Source organism: Eptesicus fuscus, chromosome 14 (assembly GCF_027574615.1).
Source record: "Eptesicus fuscus isolate TK198812 chromosome 14, DD_ASM_mEF_20220401, whole genome shotgun sequence".
NCBI lineage: Eukaryota > Metazoa > Chordata > Mammalia > Chiroptera > Vespertilionidae > Eptesicus > Eptesicus fuscus.
In genome coordinates, this window is record NC_072486.1 from 72438146 (window position 1) to 72464524 (window position 26379).

The 26379-nt window shown below is 42.4% G+C and overlaps 2 protein-coding genes and 1 pseudogene across 8 annotated transcripts in view; 2 read left to right on the top strand and 1 right to left on the bottom strand.

The window, feature by feature from the left end:
- The window catches only part of ST7 (suppression of tumorigenicity 7), a 308974-nt gene that overhangs the window by 176463 nt on the left and 106132 nt on the right, over positions 1–26379 (bottom strand). The window lies entirely within an intron of this gene.
- On the top strand, positions 2947–3833 carry LOC129151377 (uncharacterized). The gene is made up of 2 exons (XM_054725938.1): positions 2947–3130; positions 3387–3833. The coding sequence occupies exons 1-2, from the start codon at positions 3034–3036 to the stop codon at positions 3734–3736; spliced, it is 447 nt and encodes a 148-aa protein (XP_054581913.1). The 5' UTR covers positions 2947–3033; the 3' UTR covers positions 3737–3833.
- LOC103295935 (U1 small nuclear ribonucleoprotein A-like) lies at positions 17473–25019 on the top strand (annotated as a pseudogene).

Here is a 26379-nt window from a genome sequence, read left to right on the forward strand (position 1 = left end):
TGCAGGTGTGCACCTGTGGGACTTGGGCAGGTCCTGCACACTGTTCTCCCAGAGGAGGGGCCATTGCCCTTCCTCCCCAGGGAAACTGCGGGGGCCTCTGCTGCCTCACTTTGTCCCCAGGGCTGATGGGCATGAGACCAGAAAACTGCCAGTCCGATGGTGACAGCGCTCTCTCCCCAGTGGTGACAGTGTGTGTGTCCCCACTGGGGAGGTGGGGCATCTCTGACATGTGCTGGTGTGTGCACCGCCTCTAGATAGACAGTGGTGATGCTTGCCCAGCATCATGAATGTACTTCATGCTCAGGAATGGCAACACTTAAAATATGAATAATAAGATTTATTTATTACTTAAAGAGGTTATACAATGAAGAAATGAAAGTTAAAAACAGAAGAAAATAATAAAAGCAAAAACTCCCCAAAACCCTGAAATAATAAAAATCAAAAGATGAAGAATTGATTCACTCCGTGGAGAACAAATAAACAACAAAATAAAAACAGAAAAGGAAAATTTCAAAGAGTACGGGTGAAACAAGTTTTGCCCTTAAGACAAGGTGAGCACATTCAACAAGGGGCCCGTGAGCTGGGCCCCCCACAGGCAGCTCCTCCTCTGAGGCAGGAACCAGCATGGGCTCCAGGGAGGGTTCTTCATCCAGCGGTGGTGGGGCCTCAGTTTCCTCAGTTTCGTCTGGGGCCGGCCCTGGCTTGACAGCTGCAGCTGGAGAGGCTGCTGGAGGTGGCAGGAACTCTGGAGCTGGAGCTGCCTCCATCTCTGCATCAGGAGGTGCCCCATTTGCCTCCTGGGCTCGTGCTGGAGTTGGGAGAGGAGAAAAGATCACCCAGGGCCTGCATGTCCATCTGTCCCCCAAAGACACAACACTGGGCACAGCCCAGGACCCACCACAGGACGTCCTCCATGCCCAAGTCCAGCACATGGGTGGTCTGAGGCTGGTCTTTGTTCCTGACCAGGCTCTGGGGGTGCTCCCTGTGTGTCTGGCAGCAATCCCTCCCCATAATTCACATGGCTCTCCCCACCCATTCCACCCCTATCACCCCAGCCTCCTTACCCTTGGGCTCTGCCTCGTTGGGTTCCAGGTCTTCCCATATGGTGTTATTGACAGGCGCATAGCGCTTCAGGTAAGAGTTGAAAATTAGCATGTGCATGTTGGGACCGAGCAGCTTAGAGCTTGGATGCTTGTGGAGCCTGGGCGGCTTCGATCGAGGAGTCCTCCACCCAAACACGGGCCCGGGCTCCCCAGACGCCCAGGTGGCCACACGCACTTCAGGCCTGTCCTGGCCCTCAGTGGTGTGGCTCACCCGCCCCTCACTCCTGGACATGGGGAAGGGGTATTCCTCCACCAGCTGCTGCTCCACCTTGATCTGGGTTGAGCGCTGCAATGACAGTGACCAGCAGCCAGTCAGTAGGCCTCAAGCGTGACCTTAGTCACTGCTGCTTCTGCCCCCTGGACCTTCTGCTCCCGGATCAGGCCCAGCCCTGTGTCTGCACAGACCTCCACCCAGGGGAAATGAGAGTCACCTCCAGGGCTCAGGATAGACCTGGGGCAGAGGGCGCCACCCACACTCCACATCCACCCAGCCAGCCTTGACCTGGGGTGCGAACATGACTGGTCCTGACCCCCCAACCCAACCTGTTCCTGTTCTGGGCAAGCCCTCCCCATGTGAACACCCCTTTGCCACCACCCCTCAACACACACACACACACACACACACGAGCACATGAGGAGGGGACATGGAGCTGCTCAGGTGGAATCAGAGTGGCAGCCTGGCCAGAATAAACCGCTCTGGGCCTCCCCGTGTTACCTCCGGGTCCCGCCGTGCAAAGGGCCACAACCGTCGTCTGGACTGAGTCCTGATCCAGCGGCGGGCACGTCGGAATATAGTCTCACCGCTGCCTCTCTTGCGGCCTCGGCCTCGGCACACTGGGAGACAGCACGAAAACATGGTGTCCTCTCCAGTGTCTCCATCCGAGTGAGATGGGAAGGGGCAGTTATAGAATGTGGTGCATGGTTACCGGGTTCTGATGGGCTCCATCGTCAGGAAGTGAGGTCACTGCTCATGTCTGAGGAGATGCTCAAGGTAGGGGACCCAGGGCTGACCTCACTTCCTGACGATGGAGCCCATCAGAACCCGGTAACCATGCACCACATTCTATAACTGCCCCTTCCCATCTCACTCGGATAGAGACACTGGAGAGGACACCATGTTTTCGTGCTGTCTCCCAGTGTGCCGAGGCCGAGGCCGAGGCCGAGGCCGCAAGAGAGGCAGCGGTGAGACTATATTCCGACGTGCCCGCCGCTGGATCAGGACTCAGTCCAGACGACGGTTGTGGCCCTTTGCACGGCGGGACCCGGAGGTAACACGGGGAGGCCCAGAGCGGTTTATTCTGGCCAGGCTGCCACTCTGATTCCACCTGAGCAGCTCCATGTCCCCTCCTCATGTGCTCGTGTGTGTGTGTGTGTGTGTGTGTGTGTGTTGAGGGGTGGTGGCAAAGGGGTGTTCACATGGGGAGGGCTTGCCCAGAACAGGAACAGGTTGGGTTGGGGGGTCAGGACCAGTCATGTTCGCACCCCAGGTCAAGGCTGGCTGGGTGGATGTGGAGTGTGGGTGGCGCCCTCTGCCCCAGGTCTATCCTGAGCCTGGAGGTGACTCTCATTTCCCCTGGGTGGAGGTCTGTGCAGACACAGGGCTGGGCCTGATCCGGGAGCAGAAGGTCCAGGGGGCAGAAGCAGCAGTGACTAAGGTCACGCTTGAGGCCTACTGACTGGCTGCTGGTCACTGTCATTGCAGCGCTCAACCCAGATCAAGGTGGAGCAGCAGCTGGTGGAGGAATACCCCTTCCCCATGTCCAGGAGTGAGGGGCGGGTGAGCCACACCACTGAGGGCCAGGACAGGCCTGAAGTGCGTGTGGCCACCTGGGCGTCTGGGGAGCCCGGGCCCGTGTTTGGGTGGAGGACTCCTCGATCGAAGCCGCCCAGGCTCCACAAGCATCCAAGCTCTAAGCTGCTCGGTCCCAACATGCACATGCTAATTTTCAACTCTTACCTGAAGCGCTATGCGCCTGTCAATAACACCATATGGGAAGACCTGGAACCCAACGAGGCAGAGCCCAAGGGTAAGGAGGCTGGGGTGATAGGGGTGGAATGGGTGGGGAGAGCCATGTGAATTATGGGGAGGGATTGCTGCCAGACACACAGGGAGCACCCCCAGAGCCTGGTCAGGAACAAAGACCAGCCTCAGACCACCCATGTGCTGGACTTGGGCATGGAGGACGTCCTGTGGTGGGTCCTGGGCTGTGCCCAGTGTTGTGTCTTTGGGGGACAGATGGACATGCAGGCCCTGGGTGATCTTTTCTCCTCTCCCAACTCCAGCACGAGCCCAGGAGGCAAAGGCGGCACCTCCTGATGCAGAGATGGAGGCAGCTCCACCTCCAGAGCTCCTGCCACCTCCAGCAGCCTCTCCAGCTGCAGCTGTCAAGCCAGGGCCGGCCCCAGACGAAACTGAGGAAACTGAGGCCCCACCACCGCTGGATGAAGAACCCTCCCTGGAGCCCATGCTGGTTCCTGCCTCAGAGGAGGAGCTGCCTGTGGGGGGCCCAGCTCAAGGGCCCCTTGTTGAATGTGCTCACCTTGTCTTAAGGGCAAAACTTGTTTCACCCTTACTCTTTGAAATTTTCCTTTTCTGTTTTTATTTTGTTGTTTATTTGTTCTCCACGGAGTGAATCAATTCTTCATCTTTTGATTTTTATTATTTCAGGGTTTTGGGGAGTTTTTGCTTTTATTATTTTCTTCTGTTTTTAACTTTCATTTCTTCATTGTATAACCTCTTTAAGTAATAAATAAATCTTATTATTCATATTTTAAGTGTTGCCATTCCTGAGCATGAAGTACATTCATGATGCTGGGCAAGCATCACCACTGTCTATCTAGAGGCGGTGCACACACCAGCACATGTCAGAGATGCCCCACCTCCCCGGTGGGGACACACACACTGTCACCACTGGGGAGAGAGCGCTGTCACCATCGGACTGGCAGTTTTCTGGTCTCATGCCCATCAGCCCTGGGGACAAAGTGAGGCAGCAGAGGCCCCCGCAGTTTCCCTGGGGAGGAAGGGCAATGGCCCCTCCTCTGGGAGAACAGTGTGCAGGACCTGCCCAAGTCCCACAGGTGCACACCTGCACCTGGCAGTGCTTACCCCACAGAAATTCTTGCACAATTTTTCAAAGATGTACTTTTGAGACTACCCATCAGAGCACTGATGAAATTAGGTAAAACTCTAATGTCCATAGAAAGGGGATGGGCTCCACCAATCCTGGTCCACAAGGATTAGGGAAGCTGAGCGGCTGCTAACGTGGGTGCAGGGGTCTCTAAGTACTGACAGATAAAGGCCTCCGGGGTCCTCTCACTTGAATTGAAAAGAAGATCATGAAATAGAAGTTGATGCACTAAAAGAAAATACTGACTTACCAGAAGAATAGTCTCTTATTTCTGACAATTCTCCTGATGATCAAGAAGTTCATGTAAATATATATATATATATATATATATAATTTTTATTCTTTCTCAATTTTTCTGTTTTAATTTAGTTAGGATTCAAGCCATAGTTTAAATGTAATTTACTCATTTATTTGATTGCTAAATACAAAGCTATTTGTAAAAAATATGTGTCTCAAAATATTTTGTGGAATATAAAATAACACATCCTTTATGTAAGAAATTATTTTTCGTACTATACTAAAATGGAAAGGCTGTGTTAAAAAGTCACATTTTTAACAGCTTAATTTTTGCTTATTTATGGTTCAAATGAAAGTTCTTTTAGCCATAAGAAAGCAGATATCGGTTACTCAAAAGACAAGTGTGAAATTGAAACTATTCAGAGCATATATTTCAAAATAACTGAGTAAGTTAAATAGAATTTTTCCCCCCATGCATACTTGTGGGATAATGATAGTCACCTGGCTGGGATTGAACTTCTATAGAGTCTTGGAATTTTTTCCTTGACTTTTAATATGACTTTTAGTTTCTAAAAATCCCACCAATTTTCTCCTATTTTCAAAAGCAACTTTTATATGATAATTGAATTTAAGATGGAGGAAAATCAACTCTTTTAACTATTTATAGAAGTTTGGTTGTAGAGTGTTTGGAAAGCTTCCTAACTAAAAAATATTAGGGGTCTTCATATTTATTTTTATGACTGTTCTCACTATAAAATAGATGGATAAAATCCCTATTACGTTAACTGGGAGACTAAAAAACTTGTGGGCATGGTGTAAGTGGGAATCCTCATTTCTGGGTATTTCCAGTCTACCATCTCATTGAATGTTTGGGGAGTGGGAAAATGTTCTTATGTAGGTTGGTGGTAATGTTGTTGGGGTTAGGATTAGGGACATTGATGAAGTGGCTAGCTCAGGTGACCAAGGAGCCTTTATTAATGAGCCCCACAAGGCACTTACTATATAATGCCATCCTACAAAAATAGGGAGAGATAGCAGATGTACCTAATACACAAAAGCAAAGAAAGAGAGACAGCCAAATGAAAAGCAAACAGGCCCCAAATGAAAGAACAGGAGAAATCCCCAGGAAAAGAACTAAATGAAATGGAGGAAAGCAATTTACCAGAGACAGAGTTCAAACAATATTTATAAAGACTTAAATGTTAGACTTGAAATCATAAAAATCCTAGAAGAAAACATATGAAATAAAATCTCAGACATTCCTCAGGGCAATATTTTCTCATATATATTGCTTCGGGCAAGGGAAACAAACAAACAAAATAGACAAATGAGTCTACCTCATAAGGAAAAGCTTTTTGCACAGCAAAGGAAAGCATCAACAAAACACAAAGACAACCCATTGAATGGGAAAACATATTTGCCAAAGATACCTCTGCTAAGAGTTAATATCCAAAATGTATGAAATACTTATACAACTCAACACCAAGAAAACAAAAATCCAATAAAAATGGGCAAAGAACCTGAATAAATACTTCTCCAAAGAGGACATTCAGATGGCCAATAAACATATGAAAAGATGCTCAATGTCACTAATCATCGGAGAAACACCAATTAAAACCACAATGAGATATCACCTCACACCTGTCAGAATGGCTATCATTAAATCAACAAACGACAAGTGTTGGCGAGGATGTAGAGAAAATGGAACCCGCTTGCACTATTGGTGGAAATGCAGATTGGTGCAGCCACTATGGAAAACAATATGGACCTAGCTCAAAAAATTAAAAATGGAACTGCTTTAAGACCCAGAGATTCCACTTCTAGGAATGTATCCAAAGAATCTCAAAACAGTAATTCCAAAGAATATATGCACTCTTCTGTCCCTTGCAGCATTATTTACAATAGCCAAGATTTGGAAGCTGCCCAAGTGCCCATAAATAGATGAGTGGATTAAAAAATATGTGGTACATTTACACAATGGAATACTACTTGGTCATTAAAAAAAGGAAATTTTACTTTTCATGACAGCATGGATGGACCTAGAGTGTATTATGCTAAGTGAAATAAGCCAGACAGAAAAAGGCAAATACCATAGGACTTCACTTATATGTGGAATGTAATGAATAAAATAAACTAACAAACAAAATAGAAACAGACTTATAGATACACAGAACAGACTGACAGCTGTCAGAGAGGAGGAGGTAGAAGAGCTGGGTGAAACAGGTGAAGAATTACATTAAATAAAATAAAATTAAAAAACCACTCTTATAGACAGACAATAGTATGGTACCAAATAGTGAGTACCAGAGTGATAGGAGGCTGGGGAGAGGTGAGAGAAGGTAAACAGGGGGTAAATGGTGATGGAGGGAGTCTGGAATTTGGATGGTGAACATAGATAATATCCAGATGAGGTGTTATACAATTGTACCTCTGAAACCTATAATTTTATTAACCAAAGTCACCCCAATAAATTGAATTAAAAATAAATAAGTAAATAAAAATAAAAATATTTCCCCAATCCGGAAAGACAGTCTTATTTTCCATTCCCCTGAGTTCTGAAATGGATTAACTTGGAATTGAATGTAGACATTAGGATGAATTTAGGCTGTAGAAATAAGAAAGACAAACACAGTGTCTATCTATAACCAGATGACTGGTGACAGAGGTGCTTGCCAGGAGTAACTCCTAATCTGTAAACTAGAAAAAAGGGTTTAAGGATAATTTTCAAAAAAGATAAAATCATGACTTGTACCTAGATTCAAAATAAACATGATTTAGAGATTTTGTTTAACTCCTCAATGAGGAAACTGTTCCGATGTTGCAACCAGTTCAAAGGAGAATGCACAGAGCACATGCAGTTATGGCTGAGACGGAGGGAAAGCAGTGTGCACATGTGACAAATCCAGCTTTTTCTCAGTGAGAAGCCAGGAGTCCCTTGAACCTCCATTAGGTGGAATTTGCTTATCTCCAGGCAAGAAGGGTTTTTCATTGCCATCAGCTAACTTCAACTTACAGAGTTGTGACATACTAGTAGCTTCCCTAGAATCAGAATCACATAGCCCGAAAAGGTACGCTCTAGTTAATACAGTTTTTCAATGAAGCACCAACTTGTCCCTTCAAAAGACTTCTAAAAGTTAAGAATGGAACTCCTTTTTGATCCAGTAATCCCACTTCTAGGAATATATCCCAAAAATCAGAAACCCCAATCAGAAAGGATATATGCACCCCTAAGTTCATAGCAGCACAATTTACAATAGCTAAGATTTGGAAACAGCCTATGTGCCCATCAGCAGCTGAGTGGATTAGAAAACTGTGGTACATCTACACAATGGAATACTACACTGCTATAAAAAAGAAGGATCTTTTACCATTTGCAACAGCATGGATGGACCTGGAGAGCATTATATTATGCTAAGCGAAATAAGCCAGTTAAAGAAAGATAAATATCACATGATCTCATGCATATGTGGGACATAATGAACAATATAAACTGATGAACAAAAATAGATCCAGAGACAAAGAAACACAGAACAGACTGTCCAACCTCAGAGGGGAGGCAGGGGAGGTTATGGAGGACGGGGGGGGGGGGGGGGGGGGGGGGAGCGTGGTAAGAGGTCAACAAAAGGACTTGTATGCATGCATATTAATATAAACAATGGACATGGACACTGGGGCGGTGGGGGCTTGTCCTGGGGCGTGGGAGTGGCTGGGGAGGGGTCAATCACTGAAAAAAGGAGACATATGTAATACTTTAAACAATAAAATAATTAAAAAAGACTTCCAAGGCAGCATGGAAACATAATGTGCTCTTTCTGAACAGAAGGAGTAGGGCTTTCTACAAGAAACTCGGAAAGGAAAAGGTATTAAAATGATCCCTGCTAGGTGTACTTCAGATGCACATCCAAACATGTCCAGATCCTGGCCTGAAGGTGATCCTTAAGCATAAGCCCCAAACATCAGTTCTGAAGAAAACTTCTCAGTGGGCGGAGTAACTTAAAATGCTTTCTTTATCTCTACTTAATCCATTTTCTACACACCTCCCTCCTTTTTTTGGTTGTTGTTACCCTTGTTTTCTTCGTAAAAAGAAAAGAGTGACTTTTCATACACAGATGGGAGTTAAAACAATCAGTCAGCAGCAGGTGGTGGGAAAAAGAGGAAGCAGGTGGGGAGAAGTGACCGGCTGACTCCAGCAGCTTCAGCCACTCTGAACTGGGCAGAACAGTATTGATTCTGCCCTTTGAAATATTCAAGCTTCTCTACATAATCTAAGTCTTAATATTATACAAGCACAGGACTCACTAACAGGGTTTGAAATATTTGTTTTAATTTGCAAAAGTGAAAGAGAAGTGCTACCTTGATATCTGGAAAAATTCTTGAGATTGTGAATTCTTTGTGGACAAAAGCTTTCTCTATATATTATATTAGAGGCCTGGTGCATGAATTCATGCACCCCTGGGGTCCCTCGGTCTGGCCTGTGGGACTGGGCTGAAACTGGCTCTCGGTCATCCCCCGAGGAATACCGGATTGCAAAAGTATGCAGGCCAGGCCAAGGGACCCCACCGGTGCACGATTGGGGCTGGGGAGAGATGTAGGAGGTTTGCCAGCCAGGGAGGGACTTCAGTAGGGCTCCAGGGCTTGTCCGGCCCATCTCCCTCAGTCCCAATTAGCCAGACCCCAGCAGCAAGCTAACCTACCAGTTGGAGTGTCTGCCCCCTGGTGGTCAGTGCACATCATAGTGACTGGTCTACAGGTTGACTATTTTCCCCCTGGTGGTCAGTGCAAATCATAGTGAGCAGTTGAGCAACTTAGCATATCATTAACATATTATGCTTTGATTGGTTGAACGGATGACCAGACAACCGGACACTTAGCATATTAGGCTTTTATTATATAGGATGAACCCATCATAACACTTGGTGCCTGAAGCAAGTACTTCATGAATGCCCCTTTTAAAGAAATATATATTTTCATTGATTTCAAAAAGGAAGGGAGAGGGAGAGATAGAATCATCGATGAGAAAGAATCATTGATCAGCTGCCTCCTGCAAACCCCCTACTGGGGATTAAGGCTGCAACCTGGGTATGTGCCCTGACCTGGAATTGAACTGTGATCTCCTGGTTCATAGGGCTATGCTCAACCACTAAGCCACCCTGGCTGGGCATGAATGTCTCTTTGATGGTGAGCAGAATGTTTATGTTTGACAGCTCATCAATAAAACAAGCAAGGGATGAACAGACCTTTCTACTTGTCAGTCCTTTATTGCTGAATTACTCAGGCCTAGAAGCTATCTATTGTCCCTCCTTTCTACTCCTTGTCACCCCCTTCCCCTTCCCCTTCCCTACCTCCACTCCATCTTCCCCTCCTCTGCAACACAAAGTTATTGCTTACATTGTCCGAGAAAGCTCACTACATCTTACAACTAGAAATAGACTTCAATGGGCTCTCAGACATGGATTTCTTCAGTTCCTTAACATGGTCCTTTAAAATGGTGTTGTTTCTTAAGATTGTCTCTCTTCTTGGGCACTTCTTCCTAGAGTTCCTCTCTCAGAAATGGCTTATATTCCTCCCATCATACGGTTCCTCATGCTGCCCTCAAATGTTCAATTCTGTACCTAGTAGGCCTTCTGTGGATCAGGAGAAAGCTCACATCCACCCAAGAAATGCATTCTTAATCAAAGGAGTTAGTTTGTCTCCCATCTAATCTATGACTTTATTTTGCATACCCAATGTGTTTATTTAAGGATCTCTCCAAGACAAATAGCATCTGCTCCCTAAATGAGACTTTATTGTCTGGAAACAATCCTTAAAATATTAAGATTTTTCTTTCCCTCCCTTTGCCCCTTCCCCTGCCCTTTCTTATCCTAGCAGATTTTGGAGCTAGAACAACAAAATGCTAAACTCCCTTAGACAGGGACAAGAGGTGTGGTTGCCCTGGGCTTGTTTATTTAGAACAGAGAACAATGATTATGGCCCGTAGGCTAAATCCAGCAGGCACACTCCCTAGGTTAGCTTATGGTCTATGAGCTAATAATTGGAAAGAACATCAAAATAAGAATAGTCTTTCATAACATGTTGAAAATATATAAAATTTCAGTTTTAGTGTTCATAAATAAAGTTTTATTGGAAAAAAATCCCTGTTCATTTGTTTATGTATTGTTCATGGGTGCTTTTGCAATACAAGGGCAGAGTTGAATAGTTATAACAAAAAGGGTCTGACCCACAAATCTTAAAATACTTAATATCTGGTCCTTTACAGTGAAAATGTGATGACTCCTGTTCCAGTGATTTTGGGAAATTTATTTAACCTCTTGATTATGTGATTTTTAATGGCTACATACTATATTATCATAATGATATATAATATTTAACCATTTCTCTTGTTGGATATTTAGTGGGTTTTGTTTGTTTTGCTTTTAAAAATAACATTTTTGTAAATATATTTTGCTGAATATTCTTGAAGATAAATATATGCAGAAATTCTTATTATTTCCTTAGAATAAATTCAAAGATATGTAGTGATTTCTTTTTCTTAGAGTCTTTGGTCTCCGACAGAGAGGGAATCAGCCCACTTAGGTAATAAAAATTTCTCTCTATGTTTGTATAAGTAAGGGTTTCAGTTTGCTCTGATTTGTGAATTTGCTATATTAAATTGAAATTTTGAAGTCCTAGGGTTAATTTAAAGGTATAAATTTGTGACATTTCAAAGAACAAAGAACTTTTATTTAAGGTGTTTCTTATCTCTTTTGGTGGTCAGAGACTTCCAGGGGCAGGGCTTACAGCTTCACAGGGCAGAGAGATTTACAGGCCCTGCCTGTGACATCATAGTCCAATGTGAGCCACCTGAGGTGGAACTAAGGCTGAAGTTATTATTAACTGTCTATGGACCCTGTTAACCCTAATTGTATGTCTTGTGCTGTCGTCTTCATGGTTGTGTGTTTTGTTTGACTTGCTGTTTTCAATTATTTTTTTTAATATATTTTATTGACTTTTTACAGAGAGGAAGGGAGAGAGATAGAGAGTTAGAAACATCAATGAGAGAGAAACATCGATCAGCTGCCTCCTGCACGTCCCCAACGGGGGATGTGCCCACAACCAAGGTACGCGCCCTTGACCAGAATCGAACCTGGGACCCTTCAGTCCGCAGGCTGACGCTCTATCCACTGAGCCAAACCGGTTTCGGTTGTTTTCAATTATTTATTAGGATCCTCATAGAGGACATAACCTGGTCTTTCCCTACCTCCCTCATCCTGATTCTGATAGCATCTGTAACTGGATTAAAGATCTTTTCTTTCAGGAGGCCCTCCAGGCTTTCAGTTCACAAGAAATCTCCCTACACACTCTTATCCTCATCCGCTATCTTTCCAGGCCGAATAAGAGTCATTTTTCTCCACAGGTCGGTCCTCAGCCTTCGAAAGGGAGTACTACTACAGCGGTAGTCTGTAGTTTTCTCTGAAACTTCCACTGTTTCTATTTCTCCCCTCTGTAGGAATTGCCTTCCTCTGACTCACAATCAGAAAGGGAGACAAGCAACTGGACTGGGGAACGGGGCAATTTTTAAGGCTGCAGACCGCTCTGCTGGCGTAGGGTCCTTAGTCTACCAGGTGTCTTATCAGAACTTCACTAGATTCAAGGTCACCACATTTTAGTTTATAAAGCATATCATGTAACTATGTATAGTTTGATACCTTTTATAAAAAATTCAAAGATGATACATTCACTATTTATGCAGGCACATAAACAACATGTATAGTTTCTGAACATAGAAAGAAATGTGGAAAGATACAAAGCAAACATTCTGAGTGGTAGAATTATGTACAATTTATTGTTGTTTGCTTCACTAGAAACTAGAAATCTTCTACTATATGTGTTGTTTTCTAATCAAGGTAGGAAAATATTTTCAAAACATGTTACTTCCATTCTTTCCAATGGAGTTATTATGCTATTATCAACTAAAAACCCATAAAACCATCTTTGGAGGGTGGAATTACATGGAACTTCCACTTTATACTCTTTACTATCTCTATAGTCTTAAATTTTTTATACACACATTTATTATTCTAGTAATCAATAAAAGTATATGTAATTTTTAAAACAACCAATGCTATTTTTTACTTCACTGAGTAAGACTTTTTTCTGAAGCAGGAATTTATGGGGGTTTTAAAAGAACATTTCAATTTATTTTAGCTTAAATGAGGTACTAAAGGATAAATTGACAGATTAAACAATAACAGCAACAACTCTCCTATCTTTATTAAGAAATTGTAGGAGAACTAAATATGAAAAGTTATATATGTTTATACTATGTGAATTCCAGTTTTAGAAAGATGGTACAAGAATAGTCAATGATGTTTAATGTTTGCAATGCTGCAATCACAAAATCTTGTATGGACTTGTTTGTTTCAAGCATTTATAGTTGCGTACATGGATAACACAGATTTTTTTCAAGAACCTAAAACACTGTTCCAAAGACAGAGAGGGAGAGCCATGTAGGAAGCCAGACTGATTTAATATGCATAATCTGCACTGAGCAATGCCACCCACCCAAGCACTATTACCATGCTTCAGTGTCACAGTGGGCTGGTAACATGACTTAATTGCGGATTAAACACCGAGAGAGAATTCACCCCAACCAATTAACTAACAGAGTGGACATTGTCTTAGAATGTCCTGCATATTCTAATTCAAACTTTATCACCCATAAAAGCACCCATATAACCATGACTCTTTTGATTCTATTCTTCCTCAAGCTTTATAATAACAGAAATGATCCTGGTGCCGTGCATCGATCTTGCTACCATTGCAGCTGGCATGTCTTTCCCAGATGGATAAGAATTTCTATGCCTCACCCTGGGCTTTAAGCAGCATTGTATAAATAATTTAAGTTACTGCAGAGTATAAGTTGACAATCACATAATAACTCCATTAGAAAAAATGAAAGTAACATGATAACTTAGATTCACAATTATTATATTGTAACTCATTAAGTGCAATTAACTTATATCAGCAGATGGCTGAATTAACACTTCTAATCAGCAATGCTCCTAAAACTAAGGTTGTAAAAACAATGGTTATAGTTCTTGAAATCCTTATTTTTTCTATTCTACCATTAAATTGTTTGAATATGAGTTGCACCTTTTTAACATTATAGAACTTCAAGCTATGCTATGAACTCTATGACAATACTGTACAAAACTATTACATAAACATAGTTGCAACTAAGAGTTCTTCCCTGTTCATCAATGCATTCTTTCTATCTACATGGAACATTGCTCTCTAGAAAGATCTACAAGTCAGATTTACTCTCTCTTGATTCAGTAGCTTAGGGTCTCTGAACCAGAAATTTTAGACTGTGGGCTCTTTTCAACTCTAAGACAATTGACAAATCTCTAAGGACAAATGTAGCACAGTATTTAAGCTAAAAACCACACACTTTTGTAACTCATATCACAAATACATAAAGCTCACTAATAAAGAGTTCTTAGAAAGTAATACTTCTTTCACAAGGGAATTCAAACCCACACAAGATAATCCCTTTTCACTGATTAGACTAGCAAAAATCCAAAAGTTTGAGAATGTGCATATGTTTAGGTTTAGTATGGGACAACGCTTCAACCAATTGAGCCACCCGGCCAGGCAGAAATGTGCATTTTATACTTCTACCATTCTCTAAGGATTTTATAGAAAATGAGGCAATATTTATATTCTCACTAACAATTTACAATAAGCAATACTTACACTAAAGGAGTTTTGACATATGAACATTCACACACACACACACACACACACACACACATTGAATTAGCTAAATCTTGAGTTGGTACCTTCATTAGCTAAATCTTGAGTTGATAATCTAGAAATGAAAAATCTACATGCTGTCAATAATAATAATCTAAAAAATAAGGCAAATCTACATGCTGTCAATAATAATAATCCTATATAATAAAAGGCTAATATGCAAATGACCGAATGGTGGAATGACCGGTCACTATGATGCGCACTGACCACCAGGGGGCAGACACTCAATGCAGGAGCTGCCCCCTGGTGGTCAGTGTGCTCCCACAGGGGGAGCACCATTCAGCTAGAAGCTGGGCTCAAGGCTGGCGAGCACAGCAGCAGTGGTAGGAGCCTCTCCCACCTCCATGGCAATGCTAAGGATGTCCGACTGACAGCTTAGGCCCACTAAGCCATCAGTCAGACATCCCCCCAGGGCTCCCAGACTGCAAGAGGGCACAGGCCAGGCTGAGGGAGTGCACGAATTTCATGTACCAGGCCTCTAGTAATAATAATAATAATATGACTGCTGCTGCTATGTATTATTCACTCTAAATAATTTAACTCCATGAAAATCTAATTGGGACCTATTATGGCTTAACTTATAAGACTCATATCTACAGGAGTATAAAAGCAAAGTTTCTGGATTTCTAAATGTGACTTCTTCTCTGGCTGAAAGACACTCCTAAATGTGACTTCTTCTCTGGCTGAAAGACACTCCTTCAGGATCTTGAATAAATTTGTTTGCTAGCCAAACCTAGTCCTAAATGTACTTTTTAAAAAATACTGTTTTTTAATCCCCACTCAAAGATATATTTATTAATTTTAGAGACAGAGGAAGAGGGAGGACAGAGAGAGAGAGAAACATTGATGTAAGAGAGAAACATTGATTGGTTGCCTCCCATATGTACCCTGACCAGAATTAAAGCAGCAACCTTTTTGATGTATGGGATAACGCTTCAACCAATTGAGCCACCCGGCCAGGCAGAAATGTGCATTTTATACTTCTACCATTCTCTAAGGATTTTATAGAAAATGAGGCAATATTTATATTCTCACTAACAATTTACAATAAGCAATACTTACACTAAAGGAGTTTTGACATATGAACATTCACACACACACACACACACACACACACACACACACACACATTGAATTAGCTAAATCTTGAGTTGGTACCTTCATTAGCTAAATCTTGAGTTGATAATCTAGAAATGAAAAATCTACTTTCAGTTTCATCACAGTTTTACCAAGATATTTTCTGCATCTTTGTTTTCTAATCTATTTTTTAAATGGAACCTTCTGAAATTCTCTCATTTCTAAGGTAGATGAAGAGAAATTATTTAATTATAGAAATCCTCTGCAATTTATGGAGCAACTGTTCTAGAAAAGCCTAAATCTGAGAGGATGAGTGTCTTTCTCCCATTCATTTCACACTGGCTCAGGCCTCATCCTACCAGACAGGCCTGAAAACAGGAGGTAGTACACAGCAGAGGCACATGGAAACACATCTTTCTTCGCTTGGCTGCAGGGACAACAATGTGTTGCATAAAGAAGCTCAACTTCTTAGTCTTCCCATTAGGCCAAATGTCTTAATTTGGGAGCAAAGAAACATATAGCCCCTACATTATCTAGCTTCTGTTCCAATTCAGCTGTACACCTTTATTTCTGTAGGTAGAACTTCTGCCACAGAGAAAGTAAAAATTGTCATGGTAAGTTCAATAGATTTATAATAAATTCAAAATAAATTATAAACCTTTAAACTATGGGTGTTTACATATTTAAGCAACCTGAAGAATACTAGTTGTATAATTTTTTTCATAAATAGAATATATTTGAATGGTTTTACAACTTGTTTTACAGTAATTATTTTCATCTTCATTCTTCATAAAAACCTTCAGGAAGGGTTAAGAATTATTCTCACCCTATCAGCACACTGGTATCACCTTCACCAAGGAGTAATTTTAAAATGTTCAGTTTCTGGGAATTAAGCTAGAAAGAATGAATTAACTATACTTTTAAAAGTAACTATATTTTTCTATAGTGCTTGAAATAATATTTTTTTAAAAATTTAATGTCCTAAGATAAGACATGTACATGAGGTAGAAAGATAAGTCTGAGGGTCAGCTCCTGACTGATTCCTGAAAGCTGAGAAAGCATGTTTTTTGTTTATTTGCTTAACAAACATTTGTATAGAGCTGAGTATGGGAGAGACACTGTTCTATACACTGAGTGGCCAGATTATTATGATCTCTAAAAGCATAATAATCTGGCCACTCAGTGTATATCCTATATAATAAAAGGCTAATATTTAAATTGTCCCCTCGACCAGGAGTTCAACCAGCAGGCAGGCTGGCCAACCGCCCATGTCCCCTCCCCCTGGCCAGGCTGGCCGACCCCACCCATGCACGAATTCATGCACCGGGCTTTATATATATATATGTGTGTGTGTGTGTGTACCGAGTGGCCAGATTATTATGCATTCAGAGATCATAATAATCTGGCCACTCAGTGTATATTTTATAAATATTAGCTCATTTAATCCTCATAATTACACATGAAGTAAGTACTACTATTGTCCCCATTTTACAGATGGGGAAACAGGCACAGAGAAGTTAAGTGGCTTAGAGTCATACAAGAGTCAGTGGTGGAAGCAGGATTTAAACCCAGGCAGTCCAGATCTGGAGTTTGTACCCCTAACTACTCACCCGCTGCCCCTCCACAATATACCAATACTGCCTCTCTTCAGGAGTACCACCACATTTGTTGGCTTTAGGCATTTTATTATTCAATAATATGGATATTCCCAGGGGGGATAGAATTAAAAACAAATTGCAAACAACTCATCTGTCTCCATAAAGTATGCCTAAGGTGTTTGTATCATTCATCTGAATAGAGTTCTACCTTACTATGTGCCAAGGTTCCTTCCCCTAAAATAGTACTTTTTCCCCTCAAAAGTACGATCTCTGCAGTATATAATATACTACAAATTTACATTTTCACTTAATATATCATAGATAGTTTTCTATTTCAGAACATCCAGACCTACTTCATTCATTTAAAATGCTACACAGCATTAGACTGTGTGGGCTCTTAGGGAGTTGGTTAAATAGCATGTTTATTTCTCCCACTTTTTTCTCCTGCTTTTTTTCAAAAGTCTCATTCCAGTAACCTACTTAATATCTACTCCTTCTCAGTCCTGTACTTCAAAGACTAAAGTTCAACTAAGCATGGTGCCAGGTGGGATCACTTTGTAAATTATATAATATCTAACCACTATGCTGTACACCTGAAATTAATATAAAAATAATATTGACTGTCAACTTTAATTTAAAAAAATAAAACTTTAAAAAAAGACCAAAACTCAGTCTCAGTGCTCCCTGGTGGGTTCCAGTCTGCCTGGACTTCTACGAACAGTAAGCCTAAGGTTTTGAGTTACTGGCTCTCCCTTTCTTTGTCACAAACTCCCTTTTGCAGTAGCCTACCATGTACCTTACTGCCTGAGCACCTCTTTGGTTTCTGGACTTGAGCTGACACTCTTCACTTCCTTAATCCACATCAGAAGCTGGGCCAGTTGCAGTGGTTGAATCTCTCTCCTATTTCTGGCTCCTGTTCACCTGCATTGCTCTGCCTGGCCAGATCCCAAAAAGTGAAAAATCAAACTCAATGAAAAGGTGGTAATGAAACGTCTGCTTCAAAAATCCAAAAGCTGTCGTCAATTGAATCTCTCAGTGGACCCCTGCCAGTAAACAAGGATGCAGTTTTATGTTTAGTTTTAAAACCTGAACTCTCTAGCCCTGGCCTGTGTAGCTCAGTTGGTTGGAGTGCCTAAAGAATACTAGTTGTATAATTTTGATTATACAACTGAAAACAGGAGGTAGTACACAGCACAGGTGCACGGAAACACATCTTTCCTTGCGTGGCTGCAGGGACAACAATGTGTTGCATAAAGAAGCTCAACTTCTTAGTCTTCCCATTAGGCCAAATGTCTTAATTTGGGAGCAAAGAAACATATAGCCCCTACATTATCTAGCTTCTGTTCCAATTCAGCTGCACGCCTTTATTTCTGTAGGTAGAACTTCTGCCATAGAGAAAGTAAAAATTGTCATAGGTGGGTTTGATTCACAGTCACAACACACACCCAGATTGTGGGTTTGATCCCCAGTCAGGGTGCATACTGGAGGGAACTGATGGATGTTTCTCTCTCACAATGATCTTTCTCTCTCTCCTCTCTCCCATCCTCTCTCTCTCTAAAATTAAAAAAATAAAAAAAAATAGAAAAAAAACTTGAACTCTCTCCAATAGGCTTCTTAGAGAAAACCATAATGAGTGAATACATACAAAAATAAGAGTTGCTTTAAGGGAAAATTGCCAATAAGTACAAAAGATAATATGAGAGGACCTGGCATTTCTGAAACCAAAATATCTATTACTAAACCAGAAACACTAACTAAGCAATGACATAGGTCATTTTCAAACCTAACATACTTTTTTGTTTTTTCCTTCAATCTAGAATCTTAAGACATTCAGAAGGTATAATATTACAGAATGACACCAACTGAGAGGAGGGAGTGGGCTGAGGATGACTTTAATAAAAGGCCTTAGTGTGAAAAGCAAAACATACTTTGGAAAATGCTGCTTTATCTCAAACTAGAAGCCGGGTGCACAGATTCGTGCACTGGTGGGGTCCCTTGGCCTGGTCTGCAGTGATAGGGCCAAAACCGGCTCTCCCACATCCCCTGAGAGGTCCCGGATTGCGAGAGGGCACAGGCCAGGCCAAGGGACCCCACCGGTGCATGATTGGGGATGGGGAGGGACACGAGAGGGCTCCAGGGCATGTCCAGCCCATCTCGCCCAGTCCCGATCGGGGCTGATCAGGGCTGGCCGGCCAGGGAGGGACCGCAGGAGGGACCGCAGGAGGGCTCCAGGGTGTGTCTGGTCTGTCTCGCCCAGTCCCAATTGGCCAGACCCCAGCAGCAAGCTAACCTACCAGAGTGTTTGCCCCCCGGTGGTCAGTGCATGTCATAGCAACTGGTTGAATGGTAAGACACTTAGCATATTAGGCTTTTATTATATAGGATAGTTCACCCCTCATATTATGGATGAGAAAATGAGCCTGAAGATATTAAGCAATTTGTCCAATATCACAAGTTAATAGTGAGCCAGGTCTAAAAACTCAGACTGCTAGTCTTTCAGGCTGACCTCTTTTCACAACACTAAGTGTGGACACCTGAGATAAGCTAGCAACTACCAAAATTCTACCACCATATGCTCCCGAAAATACCTGGTATCTATCAGGTGCCTTCAAGTAAAGGACTATCAGGTAAAAAAATTTCCCCCAAAGTCACACTATGTCCAGGATTTTCCAAACCAGGGTGCAAATAACATCAGGAAGCCCCAACTTAAATATGCCATGCTGCCACGACCTTCACGGCGGGGTTCAGGATCTGAAGGAGTGGCCGATGCACAAATGAAAATGCTATACAAGAAATATAAATTTAGAAGACATTGGGGGCCAGGTGGAGCCTCTTTCTTGAAGAGACACACCAAGTTCTTGCCTAGTCCCCTTTTTATTTACTTGAATACACATTTGCCCTGTAGCAATGCCTACAGGCAGATCAAAGGTAAAGTTTGGTAAACAATGTAAAAATTATCAGGTAGGGAAATTGCCTCAAGCCATTGTGCCCACAGCAGGACAGTTTTATGCTGATTTTCAGACCTGCCCAATATCAAAGTCCATTGGCCTTCCAATGTTTCTTTTTGCATTTTTATGCTAACTGCTGTTTGCTTTAGCCTCTGGCAACATACTGTTACTATAGGCAATCAGGGAGTATTTCAGAGTCTCTCCTATTGGCCAAGATGGCACAGGGAGAGATACTTACAGTGAACATCCAAAATGCTAGAAATATGAGTAGACAGTGCCCAAACATGCCAAAAGCTAGAAAGGTGAATGGACAGGGACCCAGTATACCAAAATCTAAAAAGATAATTAGATAGAAAAAAATCCTTTCCTCCCTATTCCTCTCAGAACCATAGGCATGAACAGGAAAGGGAGATGGTCGTTGAGATCAGAGTCCACCATTCTCCCAGGTTGCAGCACCTGAATAAACCTCTTTCTTTTTGTACCAGCACCTGTCTCACCAGTTTGGCTTTCATTGAGGCAGGCAAGAGAATCTGCGTTGTCAGTTACAATACCTTCCTGGAGCATCAATTTTACTTCATTAAATGATAATTAAATATATGTATATTTAAATAATCATGAATATATTGCAAGACAGGATGCAAAGTTAACCTAATTTAAAAGAACTTCAAGGGGATCCTGTTTCAGCATCCTATGCCTTATCTGTTTCTAGGACTTCTAACAAGGAAGTATGAGAAGCACGACCCAAAGGGGAAGAGCCTAACAGCTGGGACACAGCTCAGGAGGTGCACACTGGTAACCCTTGAACCAAACTGTACTTCCACTGTGCACTGGGAAGGTTCATGTCAATTCTGATGCTCTTAAATAGCTGTGTTTTTCATTGAAGAATCCACAAAGGAACAGGTTAAGACAGTCTTCCAGTAATTATAATCAATCAAAAGGATACAAAAAGAAGTAATATTGTCTATTGCTAGACATAAAGCTTAGAATCTGAAATGGGCAAGTTCACAGCAGAAGAGAAGGGTTGAATTACATATCAAGCTCCTATTCAGAAGGTCCATTGCAGGATGGCATTTAAATTTTAGTAGTTACCTTCCTCTTCCTGCAAATTCTAAATCCATGAAATTTAAAATACATGCCTATTCATTTTACAATGTACTTATTAAAATTCAATTATATCTAATCACACTGTAAGAGTGAAAATGAAAAATATTTCCCCTTTATTCTAAAAATTATCCAAAAAGGGAAGACACAACCTTTGAAACTACTTCTGCAGAGGCAGAAAGGATAAACTGTTTTCCTTTTGGATCTCTAGGTTTTAAGCTTTCATCCACATGCTATTGCCAACATCCTAAGCTTTAGAAATTAGTAGCAGATTTTCAAACATAAAATACAGGTATATAGTGATAATTTTCTTGCCTTTACTTTAGCTGTGCCCAAGCAGTTGGCTCGAAGCAGCTGGCAACCCAAGAATGAAATGCAGCAGAGGGAAGCCAAGTACCTCCTTGACTAGCATCACGTGCCAGGGCAAGGCCAGCTGCAGTTCCACTTGGTGTTTCCTTTTAACTATCTCAAAAGATCCCTTCTCAGATTGTGCATCAGTATGTAATCCTGGCACTGGGTTCTGAGTATTCATTCTTCCCCCAGCTGCTCTCTGCTTTACATCCCCTAAAAGAGTAGTTCCCCACACCAAAATGAAAGGCAAAATGGTACATTAGTTAAAGAAACAGAGAATGAGCACCACATAAGGTGAGAGGCATGCGTCATGAATGTGAATGTAACCCAAGCAATTATAATCATTACAATGAGAGTTGGCACACACTGGTTACTAACTGCACAGGAGAGGCTGTAGCTAACATTGGTGAAGCTCTGCTTTAGTCACTCAGAGGAGGCCTTCATTTTTCTAACTGAGTAACAACTCTGGATTCCCAGCTCCCCAAGACAGCAAAGTCTTCAGGAGCATTGCTAAATTCTCAAAATAAATTTTAAATTTGCAGTAGTTAAAGATACATGACATACTACAGATGGGTAGTAGTAAAGTAGAAAAAACATAGGATTAAAAAGTTTCTGAAACCTAGCCGGTTTGGCTCATTGAATAGAGTGTTGGCCTGCGGACGGAAAGGTCCCAGGTTCAATTCCGGTCAAGGGCACATTCCTTGGTTGCAGGCTCCTCCCCGGCCAGGGCCCTGATTGGGCCTCGTGCAGGAGGCAACCAATTGATGTGTTTCTCTCACATTGATATTTCTCTCTGTCTTTCTCTCTTCCACTCTCTCTAAAAATCAATGGAAAAATATCCTTGGTTGAGAATTTTAAAAAAAAGTTTGTGAGAAAGTTAAAATAATTTTTAGCAGCTGCTGGTTAATTTATAAATGATCTACTCTAACAATGTTTCAGTAAATCGGATAAAGTAATAATCGGATAAAGTAATAAAACAATTTAGTACCGGATCAGAGCCAACACCACTCTGAAGCACAGAAAGAAAATTCTTTTTATAAAATAAAAGAACATTGAAAAAGAAAGAGAAAGAAAGAAATTAGGTATTCATTATGCTTAAAATGTACATTTATGGTGGAAATAGTAATTTATTTAAATGAGACAAGTGTCCTAAACTATGAATCCTACAATAATATATGATATTGTCTTTCACTCTTTTCTTTACAGTATAAATGAGAATATGCCAAAGAGACCTAAACTATCATTTGCTAAATGTTTCCATACAGATTTAAAAAGAAACAAAACACAAATACTAATTTGTGAGCATTAAATTGAAAATAAAGTAGCTTTACCGGATTCAAGAAAATAGTGCATATGCTGTATCCCAGATCAGTCAACACCATGTCAATAAATATCTGTTGGATGCTGAATGAAATGTCACTGTGTAGAATTTCAGGAAATTTCAAATAAGTTATTGGAATCTCCTTGCTAATACAGTTGAGGAAAAACACTGGACAGGTAATCCTTGAATTATTTGTTATGGGTCTGACAAAGAGTCTCTCTTCGACTAGACTTTAATCAGGGTCCTCTGAATCCTCTTTCCAACTGGGCCTTGACTTTTAGACTTGCCTGTCTGCCTTGCATCGCCCAGTTTTTAGCAAGAATCTTATTAAGTAGGTTTAGCCAGAATCCACCACCGTTAATATTTGATCACCTTCACTATCTGACCAAGAGATAGCTTATCACCCTGGCTTGCCTTCAGCAAGAATCCTGTTAGGGCCCTGCCGGTGTGGCTCAGTACGTTGAGGGTCATCCCATATACCAAGAGGTCATCGGTTCGATTCCCAGTAAGGGCACATGCCTGGGTTGCTGGCTCATTCCCCAGTAGGGGGCATGCAGGAGGCAGCCAATCAATGTTTGTCTCTCATCATTAATGTTTCTATTTCTCCTCCTTTCCTCTCTCTCTAAAAAAAAAAATCAATAAAAACTTATTTAAAAAGTAAAAGAATCCTATTAGGTCAGTATAGCAAAAAATTGCCCTACCCTCTTAGTAATTTTCCATCTATTGATTCCCTGCCCCCCTAGTCCCATCCTGCTCCTTGGCTTTTCCTTGTTGTATTGGAATTCAGCCCAGTTCCATACTGAGGTCTCTTTCTCCCTATGGCAATAATCCTGAATAAAATTTGTTTTCACTGCTCTTAACTACTGTCAAGCTCTGGTTTTCTTTGACAGGTCTTAGTGATTGTGCCACTCTGGAAAACAGATTGGGATTTTTTCCCCAAATGTTAAACATAGAGTTATCACAAGATTCCCATGAGAATTGAAAAAAATATGTACTCACAAAAACTTGTATACAAATGTTCATCGTAGTACTATTCATAAGTCCAGAAAGTAGAAACAACCCAAATCCCCATCAAATGATTAATGAATAATAAAATGTGGTATATCCAAACATAGAATTATATTCAGCAACAGAGTACTGGAGCACTGATGCAAGCCCCAATATGGATGAACCTTGAAAACATTGTACAAAACTAAAGAAGCCAGCCACAAAAGGCGTATGTTGTATAATTCCATTTATATAAAAATTCCAGAATAAGAAAATCCAGAGACAGAAAGTGGACTGGTGGTTTCCAAAGGATGGGGGGAGGAGGAACGGAAAGTGCCTGCTAATGGGTAGGAGTTTCTTTGGGGGTGATACAATCACTCTAAAATTAGATAGTGATAATAGTTGCACACCTCTAAAAACCACTGAATTGTATACTTTAATGGGGTAGATCTTACTGTATGTGAGTTATATTTCAGTAAAGTTCTAAAAATAAAATAAAAAGTCATCTGACTCAAACCCAGCAGGAGCCACATGCTGGAACTGTGGTTCTGTTGCCCTACCTTGGCAGGTCTCTCCATGGCAGTTCCTGCCCCAACCACACTATTTATATCAACAACCTCAATGAGAAAATCAGTAAGTCCCTGTATGCCGTCTTCTCCCCGTTTGGCCAGATCCCGGACACGCTGGTGTCACAGAGCCTAAAGATGAGGGCCAGGCTTTTGTCATGACAAGGTCACAGCACCACCAATGCCCTGCTCCCTGCAGGGTTTCCCCTTCTATGACAAGCACATGTGCATCCAGTACACCAAGACCAACTCGGATATCACTGCCCAGATGAAGGGGACCTTTGGGGAGTGAGACCCTACACAGAAGAGGAAACCCAAGAGCCAGGAGCCTCGGCTGCCAAGAAGGCAGGGCAGTTGCCCCACAGTGGGGGCAGCCCCGGGGCCTGTCCTGGGCATGCCACCGATGACTCAGGAGCCCCACACCATGCACTACATGCAGGTTCAGCCTCCCTACATGCCACCCCTGGCACGATCTCACCTCCAGGCCTCGCACCCAGCCAGATCCCACTGGGGGCCATACCTACACAGCAGCTTATGCTGGGCCAGATGCCACCTGCCAAGCCTCTTTTAGAAAACCCGCCAAAGCACATCTTGTTCTTTACAACCTACCTGAGAAAATGAGTTCATGCTGTCCATGCTTTAAACCAGTTCCCTGGCTTCAAGGAGGTCTGCCTAGTCCCAGGGCGGCGCAATATCACCTTCGTGGAGTTTGACGAGGAGGTGCAGGCAGAGGCTGCCCAGGACACCCTACAGGGCTTCAAGATCAGCCAGAACAACTCCATGAAGATCTCCTTTGCCAAGGAGTAGTGCATTTTCCCCATGCCTGCCCCTGCCCTGTTTGGGGCTCAGCTCCCTGAAGGTAAGTCCCCCTCAGGATCCTTCTTGGAGCACTGTACCCAAAGATTGGCCCCAGACATTGCCCATTGCCCCTAAAGTGGTTAGGCTGGAATTAAAGTGTTGTGGGGGTTTTTGTTAATTTTTTTAAGTCATTTGTTCAACATGTATTTCTTGAAGACATAATACACGTACTACATATATACCAGACACTAGAAATAAAACAATACATAGACATGGCTCCTGTCTTCCCAGTGTTTATAGTCTTGTGCAGGAAAGCCTGGGTTTAAATCCTGGTTCACAATTTACTGTTATCTGGGAAAGTATCTTCTTCCTAATCTATAAACAGGGTTAAAGGCAATACTCAGTGACCAGCACACTGAAAGGGAACCCAAATTGTTAGTTATTATTATTATTATCCTATATAATAAAAGGCTAACATGCAAATCGTCCCCACGGGCGGGAGTTTGACTGACCGGGAGTTAGATGTGCGCTGACCACCAGGAGGCGGTCAGAACATGGTGGGCATCGGGGATGCAGCAGGTGGCAGTGGAAGCGCTGCCGGCCCCAATGGGCCCCAACAAGAGCGGGACTGCTGTGGGATGGTGGAGCAGGTGAGCGGGTGGCACCAGGCCAAGGCGGGTGTGAGCAGAGGCCCCGATAGCCCCACCAGTCGCCCCACAGACGGCAACCAGCAGCAGGGGGCGGGGCCAGCGGGCAGTGCCAGGCCAAGGAAGGTGCAAGCGGGGGCCCTGATCGCCCTGCTGGTAGCCCCTCAGATCGGCCCTGATCACTGGCCAGGCCTAGGGACCCTACCCATGCAGGAATTTCATGCACCGGGCCTCTAGTGTAAATACAAAGGCAATATTTTTATATATATGTTTATTTTTTTATTGATTTTTTACAGTGAGGAAGGGAGAGGGATAGAGAGTTAGAAACATTGATGAGAGAGAAACATCAATCAGCTGCCTCCTGCATACTCCCTATTGGGTATGTGCCCACAACCAAGGTACATGCCCTTGACTGGAATCGAACCTGGGACCCTTGAGTCCACAGGCCAACGCTCTATCCACTGAGCCAAACCAATTAGGGCTAAAGGCAAGATTTTAATGGCAGGAGAAAGAATATAAGTAAAACAGGAGAGCTTAGATTGGAAGGTATCTCCTCAGGAAATTACATTTGTGCTGAAACCTGAAAGATGATCAGTTGAAGATAGTCAGAAAGAACTTAAGAACTGCAGACAAAGGAAAGTGAAAATGCAAAAGTCTTGAGGCAAGCATGGGTGTGAGGAGTTCCAGGAACTATGTACAGTCAGAGGACACTAGACCAGCAA

Excerpts from the sequence above, each read along its gene's own strand:
- LOC129151377 (XM_054725938.1), top strand. The coding sequence starts at position 3,034 with ATGCACATGCTAATTTTCAACTCTTACCTGAAGCGCTATGCGCCTGTC. Across the intron at positions 3,131-3,386 it reads CAACGAGGCAGAGCCCAAGG|CACGAGCCCAGGAGGCAAAG; the intron begins GTAAGGAGGCTG and ends TCCCAACTCCAG.